The sequence below is a fragment of the Perca fluviatilis genome, chromosome 9 (genome assembly GCF_010015445.1).
Source record: "Perca fluviatilis chromosome 9, GENO_Pfluv_1.0, whole genome shotgun sequence".
Taxonomy (NCBI): domain Eukaryota; kingdom Metazoa; phylum Chordata; class Actinopteri; order Perciformes; family Percidae; genus Perca; species Perca fluviatilis.
The window spans coordinates 20,750,216-20,775,260 of NC_053120.1; the positions used below are offsets into that span (position 1 = coordinate 20,750,216).

The window sequence follows — 25,045 nt, forward strand, 5'->3', positions numbered from 1 at the left end:
GTATCCCTGTACGATGTCCTTGAGTACCGAGAAAGGCGCCTTTTAAATAAAATGTATTTTATTATTTATTATTTATTATTTTATTTTTATTTATTATTATTAGCTGAAAGAGGGATGGAGCAGTAGGGGGTCCCAACTGCATATTGTTTTAAATTGAGTTGTCAAAAACTTACAACACTTACAATAAGGTGTGGGGTGGCCTAAGCCTATAGTAGCCTACACATATTCCTTTTTCATGGTGCATACAATACTAAGCTATCAAAATGATATACTTATTCATATATTTATACATCTTGTTTTAATTTTAAACATACATGTGAAAGGCACAGTCAATACTTGAGCTGAACTGTATCTGTGGATAGCTACCTTAGTGGCTACCTTACCTATAGGCCAAACAGCCTATTATCAGTGTTGTGTAAATTACTTACTTACTTAGTCTTCTTGGCCCCCTTGGGAGCATAGGGCGTTGTGTAAATTACAGTAGGCCTATATGGTTCGGTTTGTTCGCAAATAGGGCAATTTATCTTTTATCTAATATGTTGGATTCATGTTAATGTATATTTTCCGATATATTTTAATTTGTTTAGTTTTTTTAAATTGGTCCCTCTGCAGTAACTCTGAGGACCCCCTGAATAAATATATTTGTCTTCAACCACCCAGCAGTAAATAAGGTAGTAGGCCTACTACTCTACTGACAGTGTTACATAATGCAGTATGTTGCAGTAAAGGGCTGGTGAGATTTCTATTAACACCCCAGTATAACAATGTATAATAATGTATTAAGTGAATGGAATTTGGTTTGAGGTGATCACCACAACGAAATTACATCCATAAAATTCAGCAGGAACCTTTCTCTCCATGTTCTGGATAGTGTACATGCCTTGTTGTTTATAATGAATCCAGCCCCTTTGTATTAGGGTGGCGACATAAATCTCAGGGACAGATATCTCAAAACTTGGACAAGTTAAACCAAAACTGTCTGCATGACCAGTTGCCATAATTTAGTTGAAGCAACCACTAATGCATCAACAATTTCACACTCTGATCAAGCTTCAGAATTATTTATATTTGACCAACAAACACAGATGAGACAATATGGTGTAAACTATATGAGGCCAGTTTCTGAACAAGTAACACAGTCATTTGCATTTTTATTAATTCTTTATTGTTTTTTAAAATTATTTTTAATCACAGCCGCATGAATGATGGGAGACAACACCCTTCAGTGAAGAACACAGCTGTCAGAAAGGCCTGTTTCTGGAGCGTGTGTTGATCAGTCCCAGGACAGAGAAGGCACTGGCTGCTGCCGTCACCAAACTGATGGCCCCAATGGCCCGTGTAGCCTGAAGAGACAAGGAGGACAAGAGGAGGTGGACTGAGGGTTATCGTGATCTTAAACATATTAATGAACAAGGACTGTGCTTAGGCTGAATATGTTTGTAACACACTGAATATAAAAATTAACAGCTAAGATTTTTTTTTAGAGGTTTATATAGATGTTTTGATCATTTTTAAAGCTAAAACTGGACATGAAACCATTGGAAACCCATGGAAACCCTTGGAAACTTAAGTAGTTCAACCTTATACACAGCTCCTATGCTCTGTGAAGATAGAAAGTACAAAATCTTTAGCCCCTTTTCAAGGCTATAGGGGTGAGTGACAATCAAAACATAGATTTTGGTGGAGTGTCCTTTTAATATTCACCCAGACTGTGGACATACCTTAACAACTGAAACATGTGCCTAAATCCAGCCAATCAAAACAGGCCCAGTGATTGTATTTAGGTGAGTTTATCTAATTATGCCAGACCTATGACCTAAAATGGATAGAACCCTCTCAGGTAAAAGAAAAAGTAAAAAGTGTCCCTTAATTAAACTGACAGCCAACACAATCACAGAACTGAAATGTACATAGAAACAGTCTGGAATACAGAAAGTAACACAGGCCATTAAAAAGTAAATGTTTGATTTATTTTTATGGCAAGGTTTATTTTAAAGAAATTGTCTTTTAAATGTGTAACTGTCCTGTTCTGTTTTAAAAGATCTACTTCACAAGTACAACTATGGCAGTGGTGGTGACATGTCATCATTCACTGTGATATGTTGAGTGAAAAGTGAGTATTTTGCCCTGATGGCACATGAGACAGAAACAAAATAAACAGTGAGAGACCTGCTCGGACACCCCCTCCCCGTAGCGCAGAAGAGTAACAAAGTGCTCGCAGTTGCTCCCCAGCAGGTCGTAAGACACCTCCTGGCCAATGAGGACTTGAGCTCGCTGAATGATTTCCGAGATGGGCAGGGGTGTGTGGTTGTGGTCGTACTTGTTGTTGACACGGTACGAGTCGCTTCCCACCACCTCCTTCAGCAGCTGCATGCGCACCACTGCCTTCCGGCTGAAGACGGACTTCACACTGGACATGGCGGCTGCCTGGTTCTCATCTGGAGAGGAAGAGGAGAGGCTTTTAGTGTGATAACAACATTTTCTTCTACAGTGTTTACAACTTACCATAAGTGAATATTTTTGGATGTTGGACCTAAAATCGTTGATGTGGGGATGCACAACAAACAGATCCCAAAGTCATTTTGGATGCTGGCCACATAAACTAAATGCATTATCATAATGTATCATTTCATCAAAACTGGACCAGTGAACGAGCCAGAAGTCCTACACAAAGTTAAATTTTTAGAAACTAACTAATATACCATAATATAGAGACAGTTGGTGGGCTGACGTTAAGTTTTTGAGTGTAAAACTCTCACATTATAAGTAAGGATGCTTTTAAACTTCAACTTTGATAGTTGCATATTTAGTCACAAATATTTCATGTTGTAGAATATTAGTGCTAAGGGGCGTTAAACCAAACCAAAGTGGTGAAAGAAGTATTTATATCCTCTACATAAGAAAAAGTCACAATATGACAATGTAAAAATACTTCCTTTACAAGTCAAAGTCCTTCCTGAAGAATATTTTTTAGCATGTTGCCTTTATTTAATGTAGACAGTAGCGATACAGGCAGTAAACGCAGGGAGAGAGAAGGATGAAAACGATGTTCCCGGCCGGAGCTTGAGTAAATGTACTTAGTTACTTTTCACCACTCCCGATCCATAACTGTGTTTAAAGGGGTGTTTTTATGAGGTGGGGGTGTGGCCTTACATGGCTTTAGGCAGGCTGCAGGGGGACCCTATTGAAACCCACAGTATCAAAGTGCTTTAAATTCATCTACCTGTGACTGCTGGTGTCTGGTAAGATAAAATGTGACTTTTAGTGCCTTGATAATGCAGTCAAATTTGACAGCTGGACAATAGTTTCCTATTAATTGAGTTTCCTGTCCTCTTATCTATGGTGTTTGAGATACCACTTTTTTTTTTGTTAAACTTAGCTCAGCCAGTTACACTCGTCTCATTTCGTACTGACCAACGGGAGTTAAATTGATGATGTAACCATCTCCCAGGTAGAGAGCCCAGTGCTGATAGGCTGGTCTGAAGATCTCAATGAGGTCACCAGGCTGGGGGTCAGCAGAGGGGTCAGGAAGGTCAGGGTCATTAGAGGCCATCTGCACACAGAGTGAGAAAGACACACACAGTATTACAGATGGAGTATATGACTATTTGAAACATTGCTTTCATGAAAGTGATGCAGAGCTTGCAGGGGGCTTAATGTGTCTATTATAAAACAATGAAATTTGACTATAAAATAAGAATGTTTAGAATATGGAAACATTTTGGAAATATCAAAAGTTACCCTCTTTAAACATTTAGATGATTTCATATTATGGTCACGAAACATTGCATTATGACATCCCTTGAAAACTTAAATAAATTAAAATCTTTTATCAGGCCTTTTTTAAACTCAACCGTTGCTGTATTACTTGTCAAAATGATATACATGTTACAATTTAGGGAAACAATAGTAGTAAATAGACTTTTGAAATGACTCACACATACTTTTACAGCAGGTTCATTCATACTCTTAGCCTGACAAGCCAGACCCACATCAATTAATTACATTTGCTGCCGCTAGGGTGCGTCTAGATTTCTAGGCTATCATACTCCATCATTACATAGCCACATTCCATCATAAAAACAAACTGCTAAACATGTCAGGTCATTCATTACAGCCTTTCAGTCAACTTACAGTGGAGTTTTGTTGTTGTTTATCCATCCCACATCATGCTTCCACAAATTCTAAAAAGAAAAGAAAAGAAAACACATGTAGGAGAAACAAACAAAACAACTAACAGATCACTAACATGAATCTGAGAAATGATATATGTTTTTTTTATTCTATGACTGAGTTTGTGTTAAGACAAGAGTCAAAAGGCAAAAATAACTAAATTCCCAGAGAAAGAGAATGCTAGATAGGATGGTACAATGTAAAGGGCACCCATACACACACAAACAATACACACATAGGCACTTGTGTCACCTGTGCTGCCACAATAGCATCAACACAATGAGGAAGCTGACAGAAAATCTTTTGAGCCCAGGTTATTATCACCCATAAAAATGTGAATTTATTTTACTTTCATTTTTAAAACAAATTGCCTATGATCACCTGAGATGAAACGAAATTAAAATGCCAAGGTGGTTAATTCCAGTGAAAGAGAAACGTTTTGTTTGGATCAAAATGACATATGGATAGGATGAAATCTATATCTGCCCAGGAGAGCACTTAGTACATCCATCTCATCATTAATGTAAGATGCTGGAGCCACGCTGAAAAAAAGCCTCTTATTATTTTATCAAACCAAAACTCTGGCATGAAAACACACAGTTTAACTCTGTGTGATTATTTTAATAATGTTCTAAAACATCCACTGTGACTATACAAAACATGATGTAGACATACTATAACACAAATTATGAAAAGTGCCATAGATACCTTTAACATCCCTCGTTGTAATGTTATTAAAGCATTATGATTGTGATTGTATTGAATTCATGTCAGAGGCTCAAACAGTCAACACAGAGCAGATGCATACAGGATTAATACTTACTCAAACACCAGCAGCTTTTTCTTCCTCACCATTTTAATTCTCCATCATAAATCCGCACATAACCAAAAAGAAATCCAGCAAGAAATGAAAAAGAGAAAGAGATTGATTCCAAGTTTCTGAGATGATTGTCAAATATCACAAAGCCAAACCAGACGCTGGAGGTCCTGTTGGAGGTATTTCAGTGTCCGCTGCTCTGACTGGTGACAGTTTGCCACAGTTGCTAAGGTCACATACACACATACACAGAGAGGCGTTTCCTCCCAGCCATTGTCCCATTCACAAGCAGCCTCAGTGCTCTTATGAATAATAGTTATTGTGGACTGGCAAAGGCAACACAGATATTGCTGATTTAATGTAAATGCTGTCTATGTAATGTCTGCATTAAATGACACAGAGACATTAAATGAATGAATGTAAAAATGCCATGAGGTTTGTACAGCTCTACAGAGAGCTTGGTAAAAGATTTATTGCACAACAAGTGTGAGCTGGGATAGACTCCTATCCCCTGCCACCCTGCAGATAAATGGGTAGGACCAGTGTACCAGTTTGGTGATACATTGTTGATATGGCCTGAAAAATCTGATATGAAGCTTGAGGAAACAGTGTATAATCAATTATAGCCTTGGTGTGCTTAAGTATCAGCTGCTGTAAAGGAGAGCACAGGGGTTGGATGGATTCTTGGCTCGTTGATTGGCTGACCGACTACCTTTTAGTCACATGTTGTCCCCTGGCCCCCAACCCCCTCGGTCGCAAAATTACGAATCCCACTATGGCAGAACGCAAGGTAACGTAACCTATCCCCTGACCAATCGGCTATCCTAACCTTAACCACTCGAGGTGAAATGCCTAACCCCAACCAATCGAGCTGCTTCGTAGGGCGGGTCTTGGCGTGGTCATAGTGGGATTCGTAATTTTGCCCCCCGGTCAGTTGCAACCATAGACAGTACGTAAGAAGGTTGCAACCTGAGAACAGTAAATATGAAGAAAGCAGGAAAGTAGATACTTTTTGTTTCAAAATAAAAAAGAAAAGAAATGGAACGGTTAAAATCACAGAGTGGTGAATTTATCAACCACCATGACCATGTGTAGCACACATTAACATAAGTTTAAAAAAAAATATTTATGATATAAAAAAAAGAACTGTACTATATAAACTATTATGTATAATCAGTTTAGTTGGCATTACTATAATAACAACAGAACAATTGTGGTGTTACCATTGACATCATAGCTATAACGTTAGATTGCGAATATTAAATTTAAGCTGTAGCTTCAACCAACACGTTTTTATAGACCAAAATAAATTTTTTGCTTCTTCAGTTCTTCTGACTACACTTGACTTTAATGATGCAAACAGTCAAACTAAACATTTGCTAAAAAAATACCAACCGTAATAATAATAATAATAATAATAATAATAATAATAATAATAATAATAAATAGATACCCTGTAAAATCAAAACCACATGCAAGGGTGAATCAGTTGACTTTAACAACCACAGCTATTTAAAACATATGCAAGTCAGCAGGAACTAAACTAAAATCTTATCCAGCCAGCCACATTCAAATACTTAGCTAGCTAGTGGCACAATGTCAAACGTAGCATCTCGGATCAACTGGGTTTTTATTACGAATTAATAAGTCTGTTCCGGAAGCCTTTCTCCGTCTGCGACCAGCAGCTTGACATTTGTGCCATTACAGGATACAGAAGAAGACAGCCAGGCTGACAGCAAGTATCTTCCAGCGAGGCAAAGGATTGTCTGTCGCTGCGGATCAATATTGTTTGTGTTATGAGAAGAGGACACTGGCTGTGGTAAGGAAATAATACCACTATCTAGCTAGCTAGCTAATGCGAGTTTACTACCGCGTTGGCGCTTGTAACGTTAGCTAGCTTCAATCAGTTAGCTTATTTTGTAACGTGGCCGCTCGTTTAACACACGATTTCCAAATAAAAGCCAAACATATATAGTTTTTTTCTCATGTGTCATGTGTATCAAAGTTACACGATGTCATTGCTAACTTCTATGCGGGTTTCACTAACAGTGGGATAACTTATTGTTATGTAACTTAGCTAACCCACTTGGCTAACATACAGTATGTAACGTTAACCTTCCAGCTTTACTGCAATGTAACCGTTAACGTTACCTAGCTAAACAGTTGTACAACTGCAATCTTATCATCACAAACATAAACCGTCACGCTTGATCTAAACAGTATGATAAAATGACCAGCACGTTAGTGAACATTGTCCATGTGTGTGCACTGATAGAAATAAAAGTTTGCCCTTTTTGACCCCTCTCTGTGTTTAGATTGAACACAATGGCTGCAGCTCCTCCGTTCATACGGTCAGATTCAAGTCGGGGGGAGTTCTCCCCTCTGAAGCGCTTTGTTGTAGCCAAGAAGAAGATAAGCGATGTGTTTGAACAGCTACTGAACTATGTGAAAGAGACGTCAGCTTTTGTAGAAGGTGACAGGGTTTGCTTATCTGTATACAAAATATTGTTATGTTAAAGAGAAGTGATGACATCAACAGCTCTCTCCATCTGAATGGCTCATGAAGTAGGTGTTGTTGTATGTCTCTCTGTGTGTGTGTGTGTGTGTGTGTGTGTGTGTGTGTGTGTGTGTGTGTGTGTGTGTGTGTGTGTGTGTGTGTGTGTGTGTGTGTTGAACAGACACCTGTGGCAATAAAGCTCTGCAGAACATTGCCAGTCAGGATCAAAAGTTGGAGATCCAGTCGTATGCTGACAAACTTGCTGTCATTAAGGAGGTGCTGGCACGCAGACACATGAAAGTGGCCTTTTTTGGCAGGTAAAACCTCTATATATATATACACACACACACACACACACACACACACACACACACACACACACACACACACAGACACACACACACACACACACACCTGAATTTTATTTGAAGAGAATATTGTCTTGAACACTTTTCTGATGTGATTCTCAAACAGTCTTTTACATGAGCAGCCTTTACAGACGTAGTTGTTGTGATGTGCACGTTAAACTAGTTCTTCCCCATGCTGTTTAGGTAGCACTTTTGCTTTCACTTTTATGTTCTTTTAATTTGACTAGTGACCTTGTTATGGCACTGTTCAGTCACCTCATTCCAAAACACAATAGGAAGGGTGTGTTAGAGAAAAAAGAGATGACCTCTGCTTGATTCAGCAAGGAGTTGCTTACATTGAAAACACATTGCGTTGCAAGCGTAACCAGATTATCTACTCAGTCTGACCCATTAGTAGCCACATATGTGTGTTGCATTCCCAGTTAAAATAAATAAGGATGTGACACCCTAGGACTTTACGTGTGTTCATTGTGAGATTAATTTGAGATATGAGCAAATGATTTGGTTCCACATACAGTCAGTGACTGTGATTGTTTGTTTTTAGGACCAGTAATGGTAAAAGCACAGTTGTCAACGCTATGCTGAGGGACCGTGTGCTGCCCAGCGGGATTGGCCACACCACTAACTGCTTCCTTAGTGTCGAGGGCACTGATGATGACAAGGCCTACCTCAAGACGGAGGGCTCTGATGAGGAAAAGAGCATCAAGGTAATTGTTATTTTAATATTAACTGTTTTGCAAAGGTTTGGTTAGGTTTTAATTAGTCTTTTATAAGCACTGGTCAAATATTTACACAATTGTTTTGTTCTCAACAATTGAGAACTATTTTGTACTTCTGCTAGAGTAATTGGAGAGACACGGTTTAACACCAACCAGAAACTGGCCATGTTCACTAATCCGACCAGCAGTGATGTTGCACCTCCTCACATTTCCTCTGTTGATTTACTAGTGTTTTCCCACGTGCAGTCAGAATGGCAGGAATGTGGTTGATGAGATGTATTACTGCCATTGTGGAATATTTGATTGTGTGATCAAAGAAACAGCCCTGTGTGTTCATCAATCACACATGACCTGAGAAAGTAAAGTCATAGTTATAACAATTACAGGAAACACGTTATCATAATAATGGTAGGGTATGTTTTCTTCAATTTGTGAAGTTAACAGAGTGATAACACAATGATTGCTGCATAATGCTTTTACTTTAAAGAGAAGTTATTACATTAACAAGCATAACTTCAGTCTGTTTACATCTCCTTTGCAGACTGTAAACCAGCTGGCTCATGCACTCCACATGGATGAGAGTCTGGACGCCGGCTGTCTTGTCCGTGTGTTTTGGCCGAAGACCAGGTGTGCTCTGCTTCGAGACGACCTGGTGCTTGTAGACAGGTAACGGGATCCATTAATCAGATCTGCAAAGTTTGTGTAAAATAAAAAAAAATATACAAAAATCAATTTGTCAGCTTCTGGGAGATTTAAAAGCTGTATTTACACAGATAAAGTCAGTAATGTGCAGAAAAAAATCAAGCTCAAATGGAAATGTTACTTTACATATTTTGTAGATGTCATGCTTTTGACCTCTTTTCCCCTCCCTTAGCCCGGGGACAGATGTCACATCACAACTGGACAGCTGGATTGACAAGTTTTGCCTGGATGCTGATGTCTTTGTGCTGGTGGCCAACTCTGAATCCACACTCATGAACACGGTAATGCCTCTGAGACTCATGAAGCTCATGACTGGCCAAAATCCTGTGAAATGTACAGTACATGTTGGTATTGAGGGTGGCCATTGTTGTCATTCTGCATCAAGGATTTACTTTTGCTGATATGACGCCTTCACGTTCATACATAGTTTACAGTGATAGAATAACTTGAGCTAGGAAGAGGCTAGATGGCTTTTACAATCAAACCAAAACAACTTTGCATCACTCATTCAGCAAATGAATTGGATTGATTTTGTACATTAGCTGCAAACTCTGTCACTGTCTTACAATTTTCTTTTTGTTATTACACATTATGTCCGTTACATACGTGTATGGATAGTTTGAAAATAGTTAATCCTATGAGTAGATATTACAATTTCTGTTTCCATAGCTTATTATCACTGAATGTTCCTTTTTGTGTCCACTCAAGGTGATGATATTACAGTAATTTGACCACTTAAATTGTCATAACTTATAATAATGAACCACAATAGGCAGCTAAGTAAGTTTTCAGTTACGTCAGTCACTTATGTGAACTGAAAGGGTAAGTGTGGATGTTTTCTATGCTGAACTGATTAAAGAGTGGAGAATGTGGCTGCCTGTGTTTGTATCCAGCCACACAGGCCCCATTTTTGTTTCTGTCTGCTCAGGCATTCATGTAATGTGAAGCTGGACACACAGGCAATCACAGAGCTCCTTAACCCAGCAGCAGCCCTTAAAGGGAAAGCAACGCAAATTCCCCTCTGGGCTATTCCATGGAAATAAATCCCAGGCATTATGTAAATAATGGTAAGAGCAAGTAGTGGTGTGATGTGTGTCACTGAGAGCCTGAATTCTGGCTGGGTGTGCAAACATTTTTATCCAACTTTGCTGTATTGGGGCACACCAACTAAAACATTGGTTTTGCCCTGCCTTAACTGGGATGCAAAGTAATACTATAGTAAGTATTGGAGCCCCTTTCTTCCATGTTCCTTTTTAAGTTGTAAAGTTTATGCATAATTCTTGGTTTTCTGCCATTCCATATATACCTGGATATCCGTTTGTCCCTTTTCATGAACTGTTGGGTTGTCACTTCCATAAGTAGTGTTTGGAATATATACATTTTAAAATTCAGTTTTATTTATTCAGTTTAAAGTTAGACATCTGCTTTTACCTTTGGGTTCAAAGGTCCAAAGTTGATGCTGGATAAGCCTGTTAGGTCTTTCGTTAAATATACACTCACATTGTTTATTGAATCTGCATCCCATTTCAGCTGGTATTTTTTTCTGTAATATCCTTAGTAGTTTCATTAAAATGAAATAATAAAGTTAAATAAATAAATATTTGTGTTCCTGAATGCACAGCACATGCATCCAATGCAGGTATTGAATTTGAATCAACAGAAAATGGCAAAAGTCATTTTTACTTGGTTGAAACTAACTTTTTCTTTTGCAACTTTCTGGAAGGGAAAGTTTTTGATTGAGAGAAAAAGAGAAAGTTAGAATTAAATGTAGATTTCTTTTACTGATTTGAGCAACTCTTACCAATCTCTCCCCCCCCCCACCCCCACCATCTAGGAAAAGCACTTTTTCCACAAAGTGAACGAACGTCTGTCAAAGCCCAACATCTTCATTCTCAACAACCGCTGGGACGCCTCAGCAAACGAACCAGAGTACATGGAGGATGTGAGTCAACCGTCTGTTGTATCTGTTTCATGTCCGAATCAATAACATTTGATTGTTTGAACATATTTGTTTACTTCTGATTAAGACTAGCTACCACTAAAGTTAAATAAAAAGAAACATGTTTTTTTTGTAATTTGGTTAAACAGACTAAATTACAGTGTTTCCAATGACAAATGTTTTTTATGAATTTATTTATAGCCACATATCCATATTATTATATCCATAGTGCACCCTCAGAATGTGACACCTCTTCCTCCAGGTGAGGAAGCAGCACACAGACCGTTGTGTGAATTTCCTGGTGGAGGAGCTGAAGGTTGTGGACCGTGATCAGGCACCCAACCGCATTTTCTTTGTCTCTGCCAAAGAGGTGCTCAACTCACGCATGCAACGTGCACAGGGCATGCCTGAAACAGGTGAGGCTTCACTTTCTAGCGGATGCCGTATTCCTGGAAGATGGAGATACCGTGTTCAAATCTTAGTTTGATATCATTCCAACTAGAGATGGTCCGATACCATTTTTTGCTTCCCGATACCGATTCCGATACCTGAACTTGCGTATCGGCCGATACCGAGTACCGATCCGATACCAGTGTGTCATATATTTTATTATGTTTTAACAACTGTATACTACTATCCCTGTATGGATGTGATATGATTTCTATCTTTGTTGTCAGTCTGGCTCAGGTTAAACTCTTAAGAAACATGAACAAACACAAACAATGAATGCCACAGAACTTTCTTTTATTCTCCAGTTTGACAGTCAGTTATAACGGAAAAAGAACATAAATAAACTACTTTAACGTAGATTTTCTTTAGGGCTTTATTACGTGGTATCGGATCGGTGCATAAACTCTAGTACTTCCCGATACCAGCGTTTTAGGTAGTATCGGAGCCGATACCGATACTGCTATCAGTATCCATCTCTAATTCCAACCAGTATGCTGTTTCCCAAACCAAATTCCTAACAGCTATGTTGAAATGGCAAAACGTTTAGAATCTTGAATCTTTATATAAAATTTGGATACAGGTGTTCATATACATATTGATTACAGTAATGAAAATAATCCAAAACAAAAATATAGGCTTAAAAACGATAAAATAAGTAAATAAACAGTTATGTATTTCACACCTTGTGTAGGATAAGGTATCTGTGCTGATGCAAGTTGTGTATTTGTGCAATAATAGCGTGTAGATTTTTTTTTATTTCACATACAATGTGATAATTTCATCCAACAGGTGGAGCTCTGGCTGAGGGCTTCCAGGAGAGACTGAAGGAGTTCCAATGCTTTGAGAGGAGGTTTGAGGTGTGTGTGTGTGTGTGTGTGTCCTCTCCATGTCTTCCAATAATTGTATTTTCACTTCTCAAAGCAAAATGTATTTCCTGTTTTGAAGGAAAATGGAGTAGTTTTAATAATTTTGGCACATTTGTGATTAGCTGTCGATATATTTGCTACCAGGAAGTTGTCTCAACAGGTATGCTTCTGAGGTGAAACCAGTGTCAAATCAAGCCAAAAACAGCAGGTTACACGGATAGCTGATAAAGTTGATAAACACTGCGGTTGGTGTATCATAAAGACATTATGAGAAGTGAGGCTATTTTTTCATTCTTTGTTATCAGAGCTTACTTTATTGTTTCAGTTACCCAAACGTGTGTGTGTGTGTGTGTGTGTGTGTGTGTGTGTGTGTGTGTGTGTGTGTGTGTGTGTGTGTGTGTGTGTGTGTGTGTGTGTGTGTGTGTGTGTGTGTGTGTGTGTGTGTGTGTGTGTGTGTGTGTGTGTGTGTGTGTGTGTGTGTGTGATTGCATAGTAAAAGAAATTGAAGCAACCCCTCCTTACTTACTTAACAGTAATATTTAACCTGAGCAGTCAACTACTTGAACCTGGCTCAGTGGTTAGGTTTCGCTGCCACCCACCGCCTTCTAGACCAATCACTGTGCCTTCCCCATCAACCTGCGTCTTCATTGCTGAAGTCTAGATTCACTTAGGCGAGGACATTCATTTTGTTTTCAGTCCACTTTGATTTTGTTCTGTCTTGTTGAGTTTTCTATGTTTTGACTCTAACTAGCAGGAATTTAATTGTGTCCATATTGGGAGGAAATTATCACAAGACTGAACGTTATAAACCTTAAGATTTTAGTCGTTGATTTGGGGGACACCCATGGTTAACAGCAAGTGCGGTTGAATACTACACGTTGAGCAGCTACTTTGTCAGAAATACAACAGAAAGCAACTGCTGTATCTGTTTACAGTACAGCCAAACACGTCCTTTACCACACACCAGCAGGACACAGTAAAGTTGATTACCTTGCTGAAGAGTTGGAGGTGTGCAGCCTGCCTGTGACAAATACATATTGTTTCCTGTTGCTGCTTCACAATAAAAGCCCCACCTGTTTGGCCAGTTGAAAGTTTTAAATGTGAAGCAGCAGCATGGAATGTTTGCATTAGCAGTAACTTAGTACAGCTCTGATACACCTTTTAGGAGAGTGAACAGTAAACAGCGAGCCTCTTATTAATGACATAAGTGCATCCCACTCGTAAAAAAAAATAAAAAAATGGGTTTTGATTGCATGAAAATCTTAAGGATCATAACTAGATGTCAAATAAAAAAATGCTTTAGACATAATCTGTTTTGCGTGAGCTACAATGGATTAAGGAGTGGAATAGTGATTTATGATAACTGATCATTTATCCCAAAATTACACAATATTCCTACTTTTACATGTTACAGTATTTATTTTTATTTTTTTTCACTTGCATTCTTAATTGTGTACCCTTGATATGTTTTTTATAATTTTCCTGTGGCTTCACCAACACATTACTGTGACTTCACAATATGTGGGCTGTAGGACGCAAGATACACACACTGCTGCTGCCATTTTCACACCTGTGTTTCCATTTTGTTTCTTCTCTTAAGTTAAAGTAGCAGGTGTCTATCTTGTCCTCTGTTCGTCCCTGGTAGCGTGCATGTTCATGCACCCTATTCAGCAGCAGCCCCTATAGCCGTCACAGTAACTTGTGTGTTATGGCCTCGCAGGAGTGTATCTCGCAGTCAGCAGTGAAAACAAAGTTTGAGCAGCACACTATCAGGGCCAAGCAGATCACAGAAAAAGTCCAGAGCATCATGGACGCCATCAACATCGAGGCGGCGGAGAAGAGGTGGGTATCTTGCTCCATACATACCGGTACTCTTTTAGTGGGAGTGGATTGGTTGAGATGTATTTGTCTGTTAAGTCTGATGTTGTCTCCTATGGTCAGTGCTTATAGAGGTAACCTATGAAACTAAATAGATATGCTGGCGTAACACGATTTTAATGACTTTTGTTTAGTACTAGAGGGATAAATTAAGTAGTACATTCTGTAACTATCAGTGGATTTCTCAAAAATGCTACTTTCTACTGTGTTGCTCTTTGTGTATCTTCACCTGATTATTTTTGACAGTGAAATCGTTCTGCTGCTAGTTTGCATTTGTGACTTAATTTCCTGTCTGCGGGGTGGGGCTTCAGAGTGGCGGCACTGGAGGACAGAGAGTACCAGATAGACCGGCTGGAGTTTGTCAAGAATCAGCTGAACCTGCTGATTGATGATATCAAGAAAAAGATCAAGGCCATCAGTGAGGACGTGGAGTCTAAGGTAATGTAGACGACGACGGGTGGAAGAACTATTAAATGTCCTGTTTAAGTGTTCTTATTCCCACCTTACTGACCGGGACCTACCTGCTTACACCAACAGCTCTGAATCAAACTGATAAATAACCATTGTTTCCATCATTGATTCATGTCAATACATTGATTATTTTCTTAATTAACTGTTTGGTTATAATGGCCGAAGATAGTGAAAAATGCCCGTCATAATTTTTTTAGAGGCAGAGGTTATGTCTTCAAATAGCTCCGAAGCTAAAGATAGTCAATTCATTGTCAGAGAAGGCCATAAAAACAGCAAATCTTTCCATCTGAGAAGGTTGAACCAGCACATTATGGGCATTTTGCATGATTTACTTAAATCAGTTGAATTGTTGCTTATTCAATTTTTGTTTATTAATCGATTAACTGATTAGTTGTTTCAGCTCTACTCTAAATAAGAGTTTCAGCTTGATGCCTACCTCTAATACTATAGCTGCATGCAGTTTTTAATAAAATGTAACAAAGAGTAGAAAAAATTTAAGAACACGCCTGGACAGAAACCAAGAACAGAAGTGGTCTTACAGGTAGATGTTCATTAGAGGTCCCATGGCATGAACATTTCACTTTATGAGGTTTTTTAACATTAATATGCGGGGTGATGGGCCGATCTGGAATCTTGCTCCTTATGAGGAGGAGCAAAATCACCTCCCCTTTCTCTGCTATGCCCACCCAGAGAATTTGGCCCACCCGTGAGAGAGAGAGAGAGAGAGAGAGAGAGAGAGAGAGAGAGAGAGAGAGAGAGAGAGAGAGAGAGAGAGAGAGAGAGAGAGAGATAAAGAGAGAGAGAGAGAAAAAAAAAAAGAAAAAAAAAAAAAAAAAAAAAAAAACCCCCCCCCCCCCCCCCCCCCCTTTCCCCAGATACAGTATTAGGGGACCACTAAGGCCTATATAAAAGCATCCAAAGAGCACCATGTCATGGGACCTTTAGGAAAAGACCAAAATATGCTATTCAATGCACTAGGGGTGTGCAAAAAAAATCGATTCACATTCGAATCGCGATTCAAGCTCTACCGATTCAAAATCTTTTTATTTTATTATTATTATTGTATGTCTACTGCAATCACATGGGAAAAGTAACTACATTTACATACTGTGAATCGTTTTTTCAATCGAGAATCGTTTTTGAATAGAATCTTGAGCCTGATAATCGAGTCGTGACATTTTCTGAATCGTGCACCCCTACAATGCACCAGCTTGAGCTCTGACGTGCTGCTGGTGGCTCTTTAAGTAGGAAACACAAGTCCTGCCTGCTCCTGTGCTGATGTGCTGTAGCTGAGTGCTTATGTTTCATCCAGGTGTCCAGTGCCATGGGAGAGGAGATCTGTCGTCTCAACGTAATCGTCGATGAGTTCCACGCTGACTTCCACCCGTCGCCACATGTCCTCAAGATCTACAAATCTGTAAGTGGAGGCGCAGATTATGTCTTCACAGTCACACCATTTCCTGGCCAATAATCTGAGGTGCACTGGTGATATGTACTCTGGTTTTTCTTTCTTGTATTGACTGCTGTCAGTGTGGCCTGTGACTCCTGTTGCTTTTTGCAGGAGCTGCTGGCTCACGTGGAGGAGGGGATGGGTAAGAATCTGGCCTTCCGCTGCTCCAACGCCATCAACGCTTCTGTCCAGTCGTCTCAGAGTTACATGATGGGTGGGTAATTAAACGGCAAACATAACTGTGTACAAAATAATGAGGTTAGGTTAAGCTATCAGGAGTGAATAGCTCTGCTGAACCAAGAGGTTGGCTTAAAGAAATCAACAAATAATGATCTACACCTCATCATTTACCTCTTAATGAGGTGTTTGGTGTTTTAAGCCCCCAACATCGTCTTCCAGGCAGCGCTACATGGAAGCCACTAGGGTTAGGTGCCTTGAAGTCGACGGTCTGGCATAAAGGCCCTGACACACCAACCCGATTATCGGCCGTCGGACAGTCTGGCGAGGTCAGTGACTGAGTCTGTTCGGTGTGTTCCGTGCCGTCGTCAGTCGGAGGAGCCGTCGGCCTTCATTTGGGCCGATTTGACAATCTGATTGGTGGAGCGCTAACCCAGAAATGATGAGCAGGATGAGCCTGACTAACGCCTCTCAAAATCTGACGAAAATCTTTTAAACTGACCTTTGTCGATCTGTAATGAAGACCGATTCAGCAACTGCATGGCCCATTTCTCGCTTAAATGTTTTTTTCAGATACACGTTTCGGTGAACTGTCTTTGTAAAATATGAGATCATATTCGAACGAGCCGCCATTATGCTCGGTTGTAAAATCCGGGAGCCGCCAGACCCAAGTGACGCGTTCGTCTAATCAGCTGCCGGTTTTCATTTTTTGGGCGACAATACAGATTAGCACCGCCTGCTGTTATGGAGATGTCTCACGCAAGCGCAGAACGTACGCTCAAGTCGCTGTCGCTTCGGTGTGTTCCGAAGCAATTTTTTGACCAACTCGGGGAGGCGGTCAGTCCGACTGCCTTTTCTACCAAAGGTCGGCCGTCGGGTTGGTGTGTCAGAGCCTTAAATAACCATTGAGCTCTTAATGATCAACGGGAATTTCGTAGACACCATAAGTGAGAGATTAAAGCTACAGTGTGTAGTTTCTGTCGCCCTTATGAGGAGTTCTAAGTAATGACAACAACACTGTCGGCGCATCCACATGATACAAGGCTTCTGTGATCGCACTTCGCCCCCCACCCCTCCTCCACACAGTTGCTCGTTGGCCAAGGAGGACACGGAGGATTAAAAAAACATGATGGACTCACCATAAGACCCAATCTTCTGAACATAGCCATACTGAGAAATACAGAGAGTTGTGTGGAGCTGATAGTCTTAATTAGCTTTGTAGCAACTCATTTGGCAATGGCTAGAATGTAACGGACGTTCATTAATATCAAAAAGTTACGCACTAAAGCTTTAAAGCTTTCTCTTGGTCATTTATGATATTTTGTATTATTGAGTATGCCATCTTAATAAAGCAGAAATACTAATAAAGTACTGTCGGATGGAAGAATAGTGAAGATTGTAAATGTATGGTTGGTTTTCTCGAAACCTTTTCTTGTTTAAAAGACCAAGGAAGAAATGATTATTTCCTAGAAAATGACCTTGGTCCAGATTTCCAGTCCACCATTGTTTTTACTCATTTAGAGAGAGTTGCTAAACTTAGTCAAAACCTTTTGGGCACTCGAGCTATGGTCTGCAACACCCAGCGCCCTGCTATATTTACCCTCCTCGCTGAATGCCATCATCCCATGCCCCATTATGCTACAAATGCGTCATTGTGTCAGGCACGCATGCAAGCTGTGCTCCGTGACAGTGATGTTTAAAAGGTGTTAATGTGCCCTCTGATGAAAAGGACTCAGGTGCTGTTATGAAATATTATTTTTTTTATTTTACTTTTTTCCCTAAGGAGAGATAAAGAAAAGCAGCATATTCAAATCAAATGTAGCTTTTCTGCTTTTTTACCATAATGATAATGTTGCGATGCTGTTTCTGTCATCTTTTGTTGTTATTTTCTGCCCCATTAATAATAATAATAATAATAATAATAATAATACATTTAATTTGTAATGCACTTTATATTTAAGCAAATCTCAAAGTGCTACATGATAGTGCTAAAAATTATAAAAACACAAGGAGAGCATGAAAAGAAAAGGAAGTAAATAAAAGGCAAAAGGACACAAGTTCACTCAAAAGCTCTCCTAAAAAGGTGGGTTTTAAGGCCACGTTTAAAAGCATCCACAGTCTGTGGGGTCCTCAGGTGGTCAGGGAGAGCATTCCACAGTCTGGGAGCAGCTGAGCAGAAAGCCCGATCTCCCATTGTACAAAGCTTTGTCCTGGGAGGTTTCAAAAAATATGCTGAGGCAGATCGGAGGGTACGGTGTTGAGGTCTGTGGGGTGGGAGTTCCTGGGTGCGAGGGGCTTCACCATGAATGCACTGGTGGGTAAGGAGGGAGACCTTGTACTCAACCCTGAGTGAGACAGGAAGCCAATGGAGTGATTTAAGGATGAGTCATATTTGCGCACCCTCAACAGGATCCTAGCAGCACTGTTTTGAATATACTGCAACTTCTGAAGGCTTTTGTCAGGGATCCCGGTGAGGAGTGCATTGCAGTAGTCCAGCCTGGAGGAGACAAAAGCGTGGACAAGCTTTTCCGCGTCCGCAGGAGTGAGTGTGGGACGGAGTTTGGCAATGTTCCTGAGGTGGAAAAAGGAGGTCTTGCAGAGATGTTTGATGTGAGTCTCAAAAGTCAGATGAGAGTCCATTTTAACACCCAGGTTAGTGGCTGATGTTGAAAGTGGAATAGTTTGGCCGGAGAAGTTGATGCTGGTAATGTCAGATGATTGAACCTGGTGTGGGGTGCCGACTAGAATGGCTTCAGTCTTGGAGCTGCAGAAAGTTTTGTTTCATCCACGCCTTTATCTCCTCCAGGCAGGTGGTCAGAGTGGATGATGGCAGGGCAGCAGAGGCGGTTGGGTTTGTCTTGAGGTAGAGTTGAGTATCATCAGCATAGCAGTGGAATGAAATTCCATGCCGGCTGATGACATGGCCAAGGGGGAGCATGTAAAGAATAAACAGGGTGGGGCCGAGCACTGAGCCTTGAGGGACACCACATGTGACGTTGTGTGTCAGGGATTTAAGCGTCTCCCCACGGCGACATGCTCAGTTCTCCGGTGAGGTAGGATGAGAACCACTCATGGACAGAGTCAGAAACACCGATGGTGGAAATTAGGCGGTGGAGGAGGATGTTGTGGTCCACAGTGTCGAATGCTGCAGTCAAGTCCAGGAGGATAAGAAGAGATGGAGAGCCAGCGTCTGCAGTCATCCCGCAGGTCATTTGTGACCCTGACCAGGGCTGTTTCTGTGCTGTGGCCAGGGCGGAAACCAGATTGAAATTTCTCAAACAGGTTGTTTTGTTTTAGATGGTCCTGAAGCTGTGCGGCAACTACTTTTCCAGCACCTTGGAAAGGAATGGAAGGTTGGAGATGGGCCTGTAGTTAGCAAAGACTTCTGGGTCTAGGGTTGGTTTTTTGAGAAATGGCCTGATGACAGCGGTTTTCAGTGTTGATGGAACATGGCCAGCCTGAAGGGAGTGGTTAATGACCTTTGTGATGAGGGGACTTATGGCATGGAGGTTAGATTTTACCAGGGCTGTAGGAAAAGGGTCCAGAGCGCAGGTGGATGGTTTCATCTTTTTGATGATGTCCTCAACCTCTTGCTGTGAGATGACAAAAAAACAGCTGAGAGGTTGGGAAATCCCAGGCTGTGGGTCCGCAGTCGGGACAGGCAGTGTGGAGAAACTGGATAGCAGGGAGCGGATGGTGTCTACTTTTTTTCTGAAGAAAGTAATGAAATTGTTGCACCTCTCTTCTGTGACTTCTGAATGAGAGTGAGTTTGCGGTTTGAGGATGTCATGTATGGTAGAAAAAAGTTGCTTGGAGTTGCCAGGACTATTGTTGATAATGTTGGAATAGAACTGTGAACGTGCATCTCTCAAGGACCTTGAATAGGACTTCTGATGTTCTCGGTAGGCCTGCCTATGAACAGTGAGTCCTGAGGCCATGAGGCGCCGCTCAAGGACACGCCCAGCTGTTTTCATTTGCCGGAGTTCGTTGGTGTACCAGGGGGCTGTGCGTAAGAAGCTGACAGTTCTAGTTTTGACAGGGGCATGGAGATCTAAGAGACTGCTCAGAGATTGGTTGTAGAAGTCAACCGACTCAGTGACTGAAGAAAAATCAGCAGATGAGAGATGTTGGAGGTCTATGGTCAAGGTGTCCGGGTTGATCTTTTTCAGATCCCTATAGCAGATTTGACGCTTGTCTTTGGTGTGTGGGGAAAGGAGTGACAACTCCATTGAGATGGCCTTGTGGTCAGACACACCCAGATCATACGTCGAAAGGTTGCTAATAGGGGTGGAGTTGGAAATGACCAGGTCCAGTGTGTGCCCCCTAGAGTGTGTGGGGACATCAACATGTTGTTGGAGGTTGAGGCAGTCCAGTAGTTGCAGAAACTCAGCTGCAAGGTGGCAGGAGGGGTTGTCTACATGAATATTAATATCTCCAAGTATAATAATGTTGGCAGAGGTGGTGCAAAGTGTTGTGAGAAGGTCGTGTATCTCTGAGATGAAAGCTGAGTTGGGTTTGGGGGGCCGGTAGATAAGGAGCATTGTCATTGGGAAGGGGGGTTTACATTTAAATGCAAGGCATTCAAATGAGGACAGTGTAGGCAGGGGGAGGGGGGACAGTTCCAAGTTCTGTCGGTGGAGGACAGCCAGGCCGCCACCACGACCAGTACTGCGGGCTCTCTCCAGATAGCTGTAACCGGGGGGACAGGCTTCATTAAGCGCTGAGTAAACCCCTGGCTGGTGCCATGTTTCTGTTAGGCACATGAAGTCTAATTCCTTGTCCATGATGTGGTCTTGTATGAAGGATGCTTTATTTGTGAGGGATTGTGTATTGAAAAGTTCTATTTTGAGTGTTGATGCTGTGGTGAATCTCTGTAGAGGCAGTAGTACACTGGAATCCACTACACGTTTTCTGGCCTGCTTGGTATGGCGAGATCTCGCGGTGTTTCCCATTAGTCACAAAACATGTATTAACTGTAAAATGAACTTAAGTTTACTTTTTAAAAGTAAAAGTACTGATTTGGAAGAATACTCCCTTAGAGCGTTAACATATTTTCCCTTTCGTCAGTGCATGTTTAAAATACAAACTAAGATGCATGGAATCACTAAGTGATCCCGTGACTGCTGTTTACAGTATTTGGGTCTATTTCTGTTGTGATTCTCATACGACATGTTTTCTCACTCTCCAGAGAGCATGCTCCCTCTGCTTCCCTCTACGGCCCAGAGCCAAGTCCACATGCTGGTGCCCAGCAGGAAGTTTGACCTGAGTTACGACCTGAACTGCACCACACTTTGCAGTGACTTCCAGGAGAACATTGAGTTTAACTTTTCGTTGGGCTGGACAGCGTTAGTCCACCGCTTCCTGGGATCTGTCAACGCACAGAAAGCGCTCCGACTGGTGGACCAGAACTTCCAGGTACAGGCTGCCGCTGTGGGAGAGAGCTAGTCATCTAGTAGGATCAACATTCATTGATTTATATCCTGATAGCTAATGTCAGCATGTATTCTTACTTTTTGTGTGATGCGACCGAATTCGCGCCAACACGTAACATTTTGAAGAAGTCTGATTTTGAAAAACTCTGCTGTCATCAGGCCTCTCGGCCAGCGCTGGCCCTTACGCCCTCCTCAGGACCCCCCTCCACGATAGCCCCGCCCAACAACGAGACAGCCCTCATGAGCCAAGAGGACTTGATGGTAGCCATGGCAACCAACGTGGCATCCCTCACCTCCCGTACTTCAATGAGCGTTATAATCGTTGGGGGAGTGGTATGTTTATTCCAAAATTTTATGAAGATTTGAATGCCAAAAAACCTGACAAATCCTTTTTTTTTTTTTTTTTTATGGCTACTACAAATGCAGCACATGGTGCTGAAAAACATCCCTGATAAGGGATGGTGAGGGAGCTAACCCAGCTTCTGTCTGTTTGTTTATTTATTTTCTCTCTCAGGTGTGGAGAACAGTTGGCTGGAGGCTGATCGGCCTGTCTGCCTCACTGTACGGCTTGTTGTACCTGTACGAGAGACTCACCTGGACCACGAAGGCAAAGGAGCGCACTCTGAAGCGCCAGTTTGTGGACTACGCAAGTGAGAAGCTGCAGCTCATCGTCAGCTTTACTAGCGCAAACTGTAGCCACCAGGTCCAACAGTAAGTCCTAATACGGTATATTTTCTGTCATTTCATAGTAGGACAAACTAGACAGAGCAGTACATGAAATGTTGATCACAAATACTCAATGTACTTAATTTGATTAATCCTTGTACATGCAGCACATTTATGCTGACATCAAGCGCTCATTTCTCTCCACACACACACACACACACACACACACACACACACACACACACACACACACACACACACACACACAGAGAGATAGATAGATCCTAGTCCCATCCAGCCTTCCCGTCTGTAGCAGGGCTAAATAAATAAGCAATGCAATACTGTGCCCTCTGTGTTGCCAGGGAGATGGCGGCAACCTTTGCCCGGCTCTGTCAGCAGGTGGACCAGACGCAAAAAGAGCTTGAGGCTGAAATCCGCCAACTGACAGCCAAGATAGATCAGCTGGAGACCGTTCAGAAACACTCCAAGAGCCTGCGGTCAGTCTGGCTCCTTCTCTCATTGGGGGGGCGGGGGGGCAACACGTAGGGTGGCGAAGTGGGGAAGAGAGGGGATGGTGGAATTGGAATTTGGGAAGGTCTAGTCTGGGGGAAATTAATATCTAGATGATATGAGTGATAGTACAGGAACAGCAACAACAACAAAAAAGTCAAGACCTGGAGGCAATCAAAGAGAGCGATAACCGTTAACACAAGGAAATACATTTGAGTTTTTATTGCCACTGCTCCTGTGCTTGTGATCAAAAAAGAGCTTGCTTTAAATTGAGTATTGATATGTACAAAGGTCTACATAGTTGTGTCACAATATAACAAACATAAATTACACAATACGTGTGGAAATTGGCAAATTAGTTCTTTAAACAGGGATTTTAGGCAGGTTGGGAAAAGTCTGTTATTAATGAAAGGTTGGGGAATTGATAATACTGTTTGGCTATACTACAGTATGTTTGGCAAAAGAAGTCAGCTATTCAGTCATGATGTATATATGACTGCACTATTTACAGAATGAAGATGTAACTTTAGATGTTACAGAACATCTTTGGAAATGGAAATGAACCGTTAGAAATGAAGTTGGTCCAAATCTGACATGTTTTTTTTCCTCTGCAGACATAAAGCGACAGAACTGGAGAAACAGTTGGAGGAGTTCACAAACCAGTACCTGCAGCCTCAGCAGTGAGCTGCTCTTCTTCATCGCGCCGCAGTTTGGATCTTGTTGAGCCAATCATTCCTCAGCCAGGTGCCGCCTCATGGCGCCTGGGCCTCAACCCCCTAAACTACATCAGTTTCTGTGGACAGTAGTGCAGAACAGAGAGATCAATTCATCGATTGGTCTATCATCTGAAAAGAAATCTAAAGATATTTTGATAATCAACGAAAGGTTATCAGGCAACAATACCAAACTTCTGCAGCTTCTCAAGCGTAAAGATTCGGTCGTTTTGTGTCATTTGTAAAAATGTAGTTATTTTTGGGTTTTTTTTGTCACACAAAATAGTCGATTTCTAGAAAGTTTTTGGTAACTCAATGACCACTTGTCTTTTTCTTGACTTGTCAACTAATCAAGAAAAAAAGATTAATTGATAATGAAAATAATCTGAATTTTCACTCTTAGTGGACAGAGGAGATTGAAGGTCCAGACACGACAGTATTTTCCCCTCCTCCTCTCCTCCAGTGGTGCTTGAGAACCCGCAGTGAACAAACTGTAAAACAGAAACTGCGTGTAAAACAAAGAAACATGGATTTAATATGTGCAAAGACACTCTACAAGGTGGCGATAGAATCTCGGTCGTTGGGAAGGCTACCGGTCGGGTGCTACATTTTGACACTAACGTGCTTCTAACTGTGAATATGCCTTTTTTGACTAACTTTTGTGGATCAAATGAAGTTTGAGTTTCTGTAAGATTGTACATGTACAGTATCTGTTCGGGCACATGATCTGCTGTATGTTAGCAACAAAAAATAAATATATTTAATAATAACAGAACAGTTTTTTTTCTTAATTGTAGTTAAAGTCAATTCACTGAGAGAAATAATGTGACCAGAAAGGGAAAGCATGTCTTTAGCATACTGTTGGTTCATGTTCTATTTTCTAACTATATAGATCAAAGGTTTTGGAAATCCTCATATATTTTATAATATCCTACTTTATTTATACCCATTAGAGTTCTAATAACAATTAGAACAGACTGCATTGAATTGCCTCCTTTTTTTTCTTGAATGCGTGTTGAAATACCTCCAGATTTGCATGATTGTATTAAATCTGCCACTATCTAAAACTGACTTTTTGTGCATTTATTAGAAAGACTTTACTTTCAGAACTGAGTGTTAAAGGTACCCGGTGGAGTTTCTCACCACTAGTAGCTCTATGGAAAAATGCTTTTACGGGCGGGTCCACGTTTTGTTTGTATTGTGACCACATGCATGTG

The 25,045-nt window shown here is 41.0% G+C and overlaps 2 protein-coding genes across 4 annotated transcripts; one reads left to right on the forward strand and one right to left on the reverse strand.

Moving 5' to 3' along the window:
* Positions 1-1,142: 1,142 nt before the first annotated feature.
* plaat1 (phospholipase A and acyltransferase 1) lies at positions 1,143-5,282 on the reverse strand. Of its 2 annotated transcripts, XM_039812064.1 has the most exons (5): positions 4,997-5,278; positions 4,135-4,184; positions 3,415-3,553; positions 2,170-2,438; positions 1,143-1,343 (listed from the first exon to the last, which is right to left on the reverse strand). In XM_039812064.1, exons 2-5 carry the CDS (start codon positions 4,159-4,161, stop codon positions 1,242-1,244), a joined length of 537 nt encoding a protein of 178 aa, XP_039667998.1. In that variant the 5' UTR covers positions 4,162-4,184; positions 4,997-5,278; the 3' UTR covers positions 1,143-1,241. The 2 variants fall into 2 exon arrangements, with proteins under 2 accessions (XP_039667998.1, XP_039668000.1); XM_039812066.1 differs by lacking the exon at positions 4,135-4,184 and having other exon boundaries at positions 4,997-5,282.
* A 1,289-nt stretch (positions 5,283-6,571) lies between these two features.
* On the forward strand, positions 6,572-24,598 carry mfn1b (mitofusin 1b). Of its 2 annotated transcripts, XM_039811559.1 has the most exons (18): positions 6,572-6,809; positions 7,306-7,463; positions 7,669-7,804; positions 8,400-8,562; positions 9,116-9,240; positions 9,449-9,557; positions 11,111-11,218; positions 11,478-11,631; positions 12,455-12,522; positions 14,252-14,373; positions 14,721-14,847; positions 16,193-16,297; positions 16,442-16,544; positions 21,696-21,922; positions 22,099-22,272; positions 22,454-22,650; positions 22,968-23,102; positions 23,730-24,598. In XM_039811559.1, the coding sequence occupies exons 2-18, from the start codon at positions 7,316-7,318 to the stop codon at positions 23,797-23,799; spliced, it is 2,271 nt and encodes a 756-aa protein (XP_039667493.1). In that variant the 5' UTR covers positions 6,572-6,809; positions 7,306-7,315; the 3' UTR covers positions 23,800-24,598. The 2 variants fall into 2 exon arrangements, with proteins under 2 accessions (XP_039667493.1, XP_039667494.1); XM_039811560.1 differs by lacking the exon at positions 7,306-7,463 and having other exon boundaries at positions 6,573-6,809.
* The last annotated feature ends 447 nt before the right edge of the window (positions 24,599-25,045 follow it).

Bases quoted from the DNA above. Each gene is read 5' to 3' on its own strand.
- plaat1 (XM_039812064.1), bottom strand. From the start codon at position 4,161: ATGGATAAACAACAACAAAACTCCACT. The intron at 3,554-4,134 runs GTAAGTTGACTG...CTCTGTGTGCAG, and splicing joins AACAACAACAAAACTCCACT to ATGGCCTCTAATGACCCTGA. The intron at 2,439-3,414 runs GTCAGTACGAAA...CTTCCTCTCCAG, and splicing joins CATCAATTTAACTCCCGTTG to ATGAGAACCAGGCAGCCGCC.
- mfn1b (XM_039811559.1), top strand. From the start codon at position 7,316: ATGGCTGCAGCTCCTCCGTTCATACGGTCAGATTCAAGTCGGGGGGAG. The intron at 12,523-14,251 runs GTGTGTGTGTGT...ATGGCCTCGCAG, and splicing joins GCTTTGAGAGGAGGTTTGAG to GAGTGTATCTCGCAGTCAGC. The intron at 14,374-14,720 runs GTGGGTATCTTG...GTGGGGCTTCAG, and splicing joins ATCGAGGCGGCGGAGAAGAG to AGTGGCGGCACTGGAGGACA.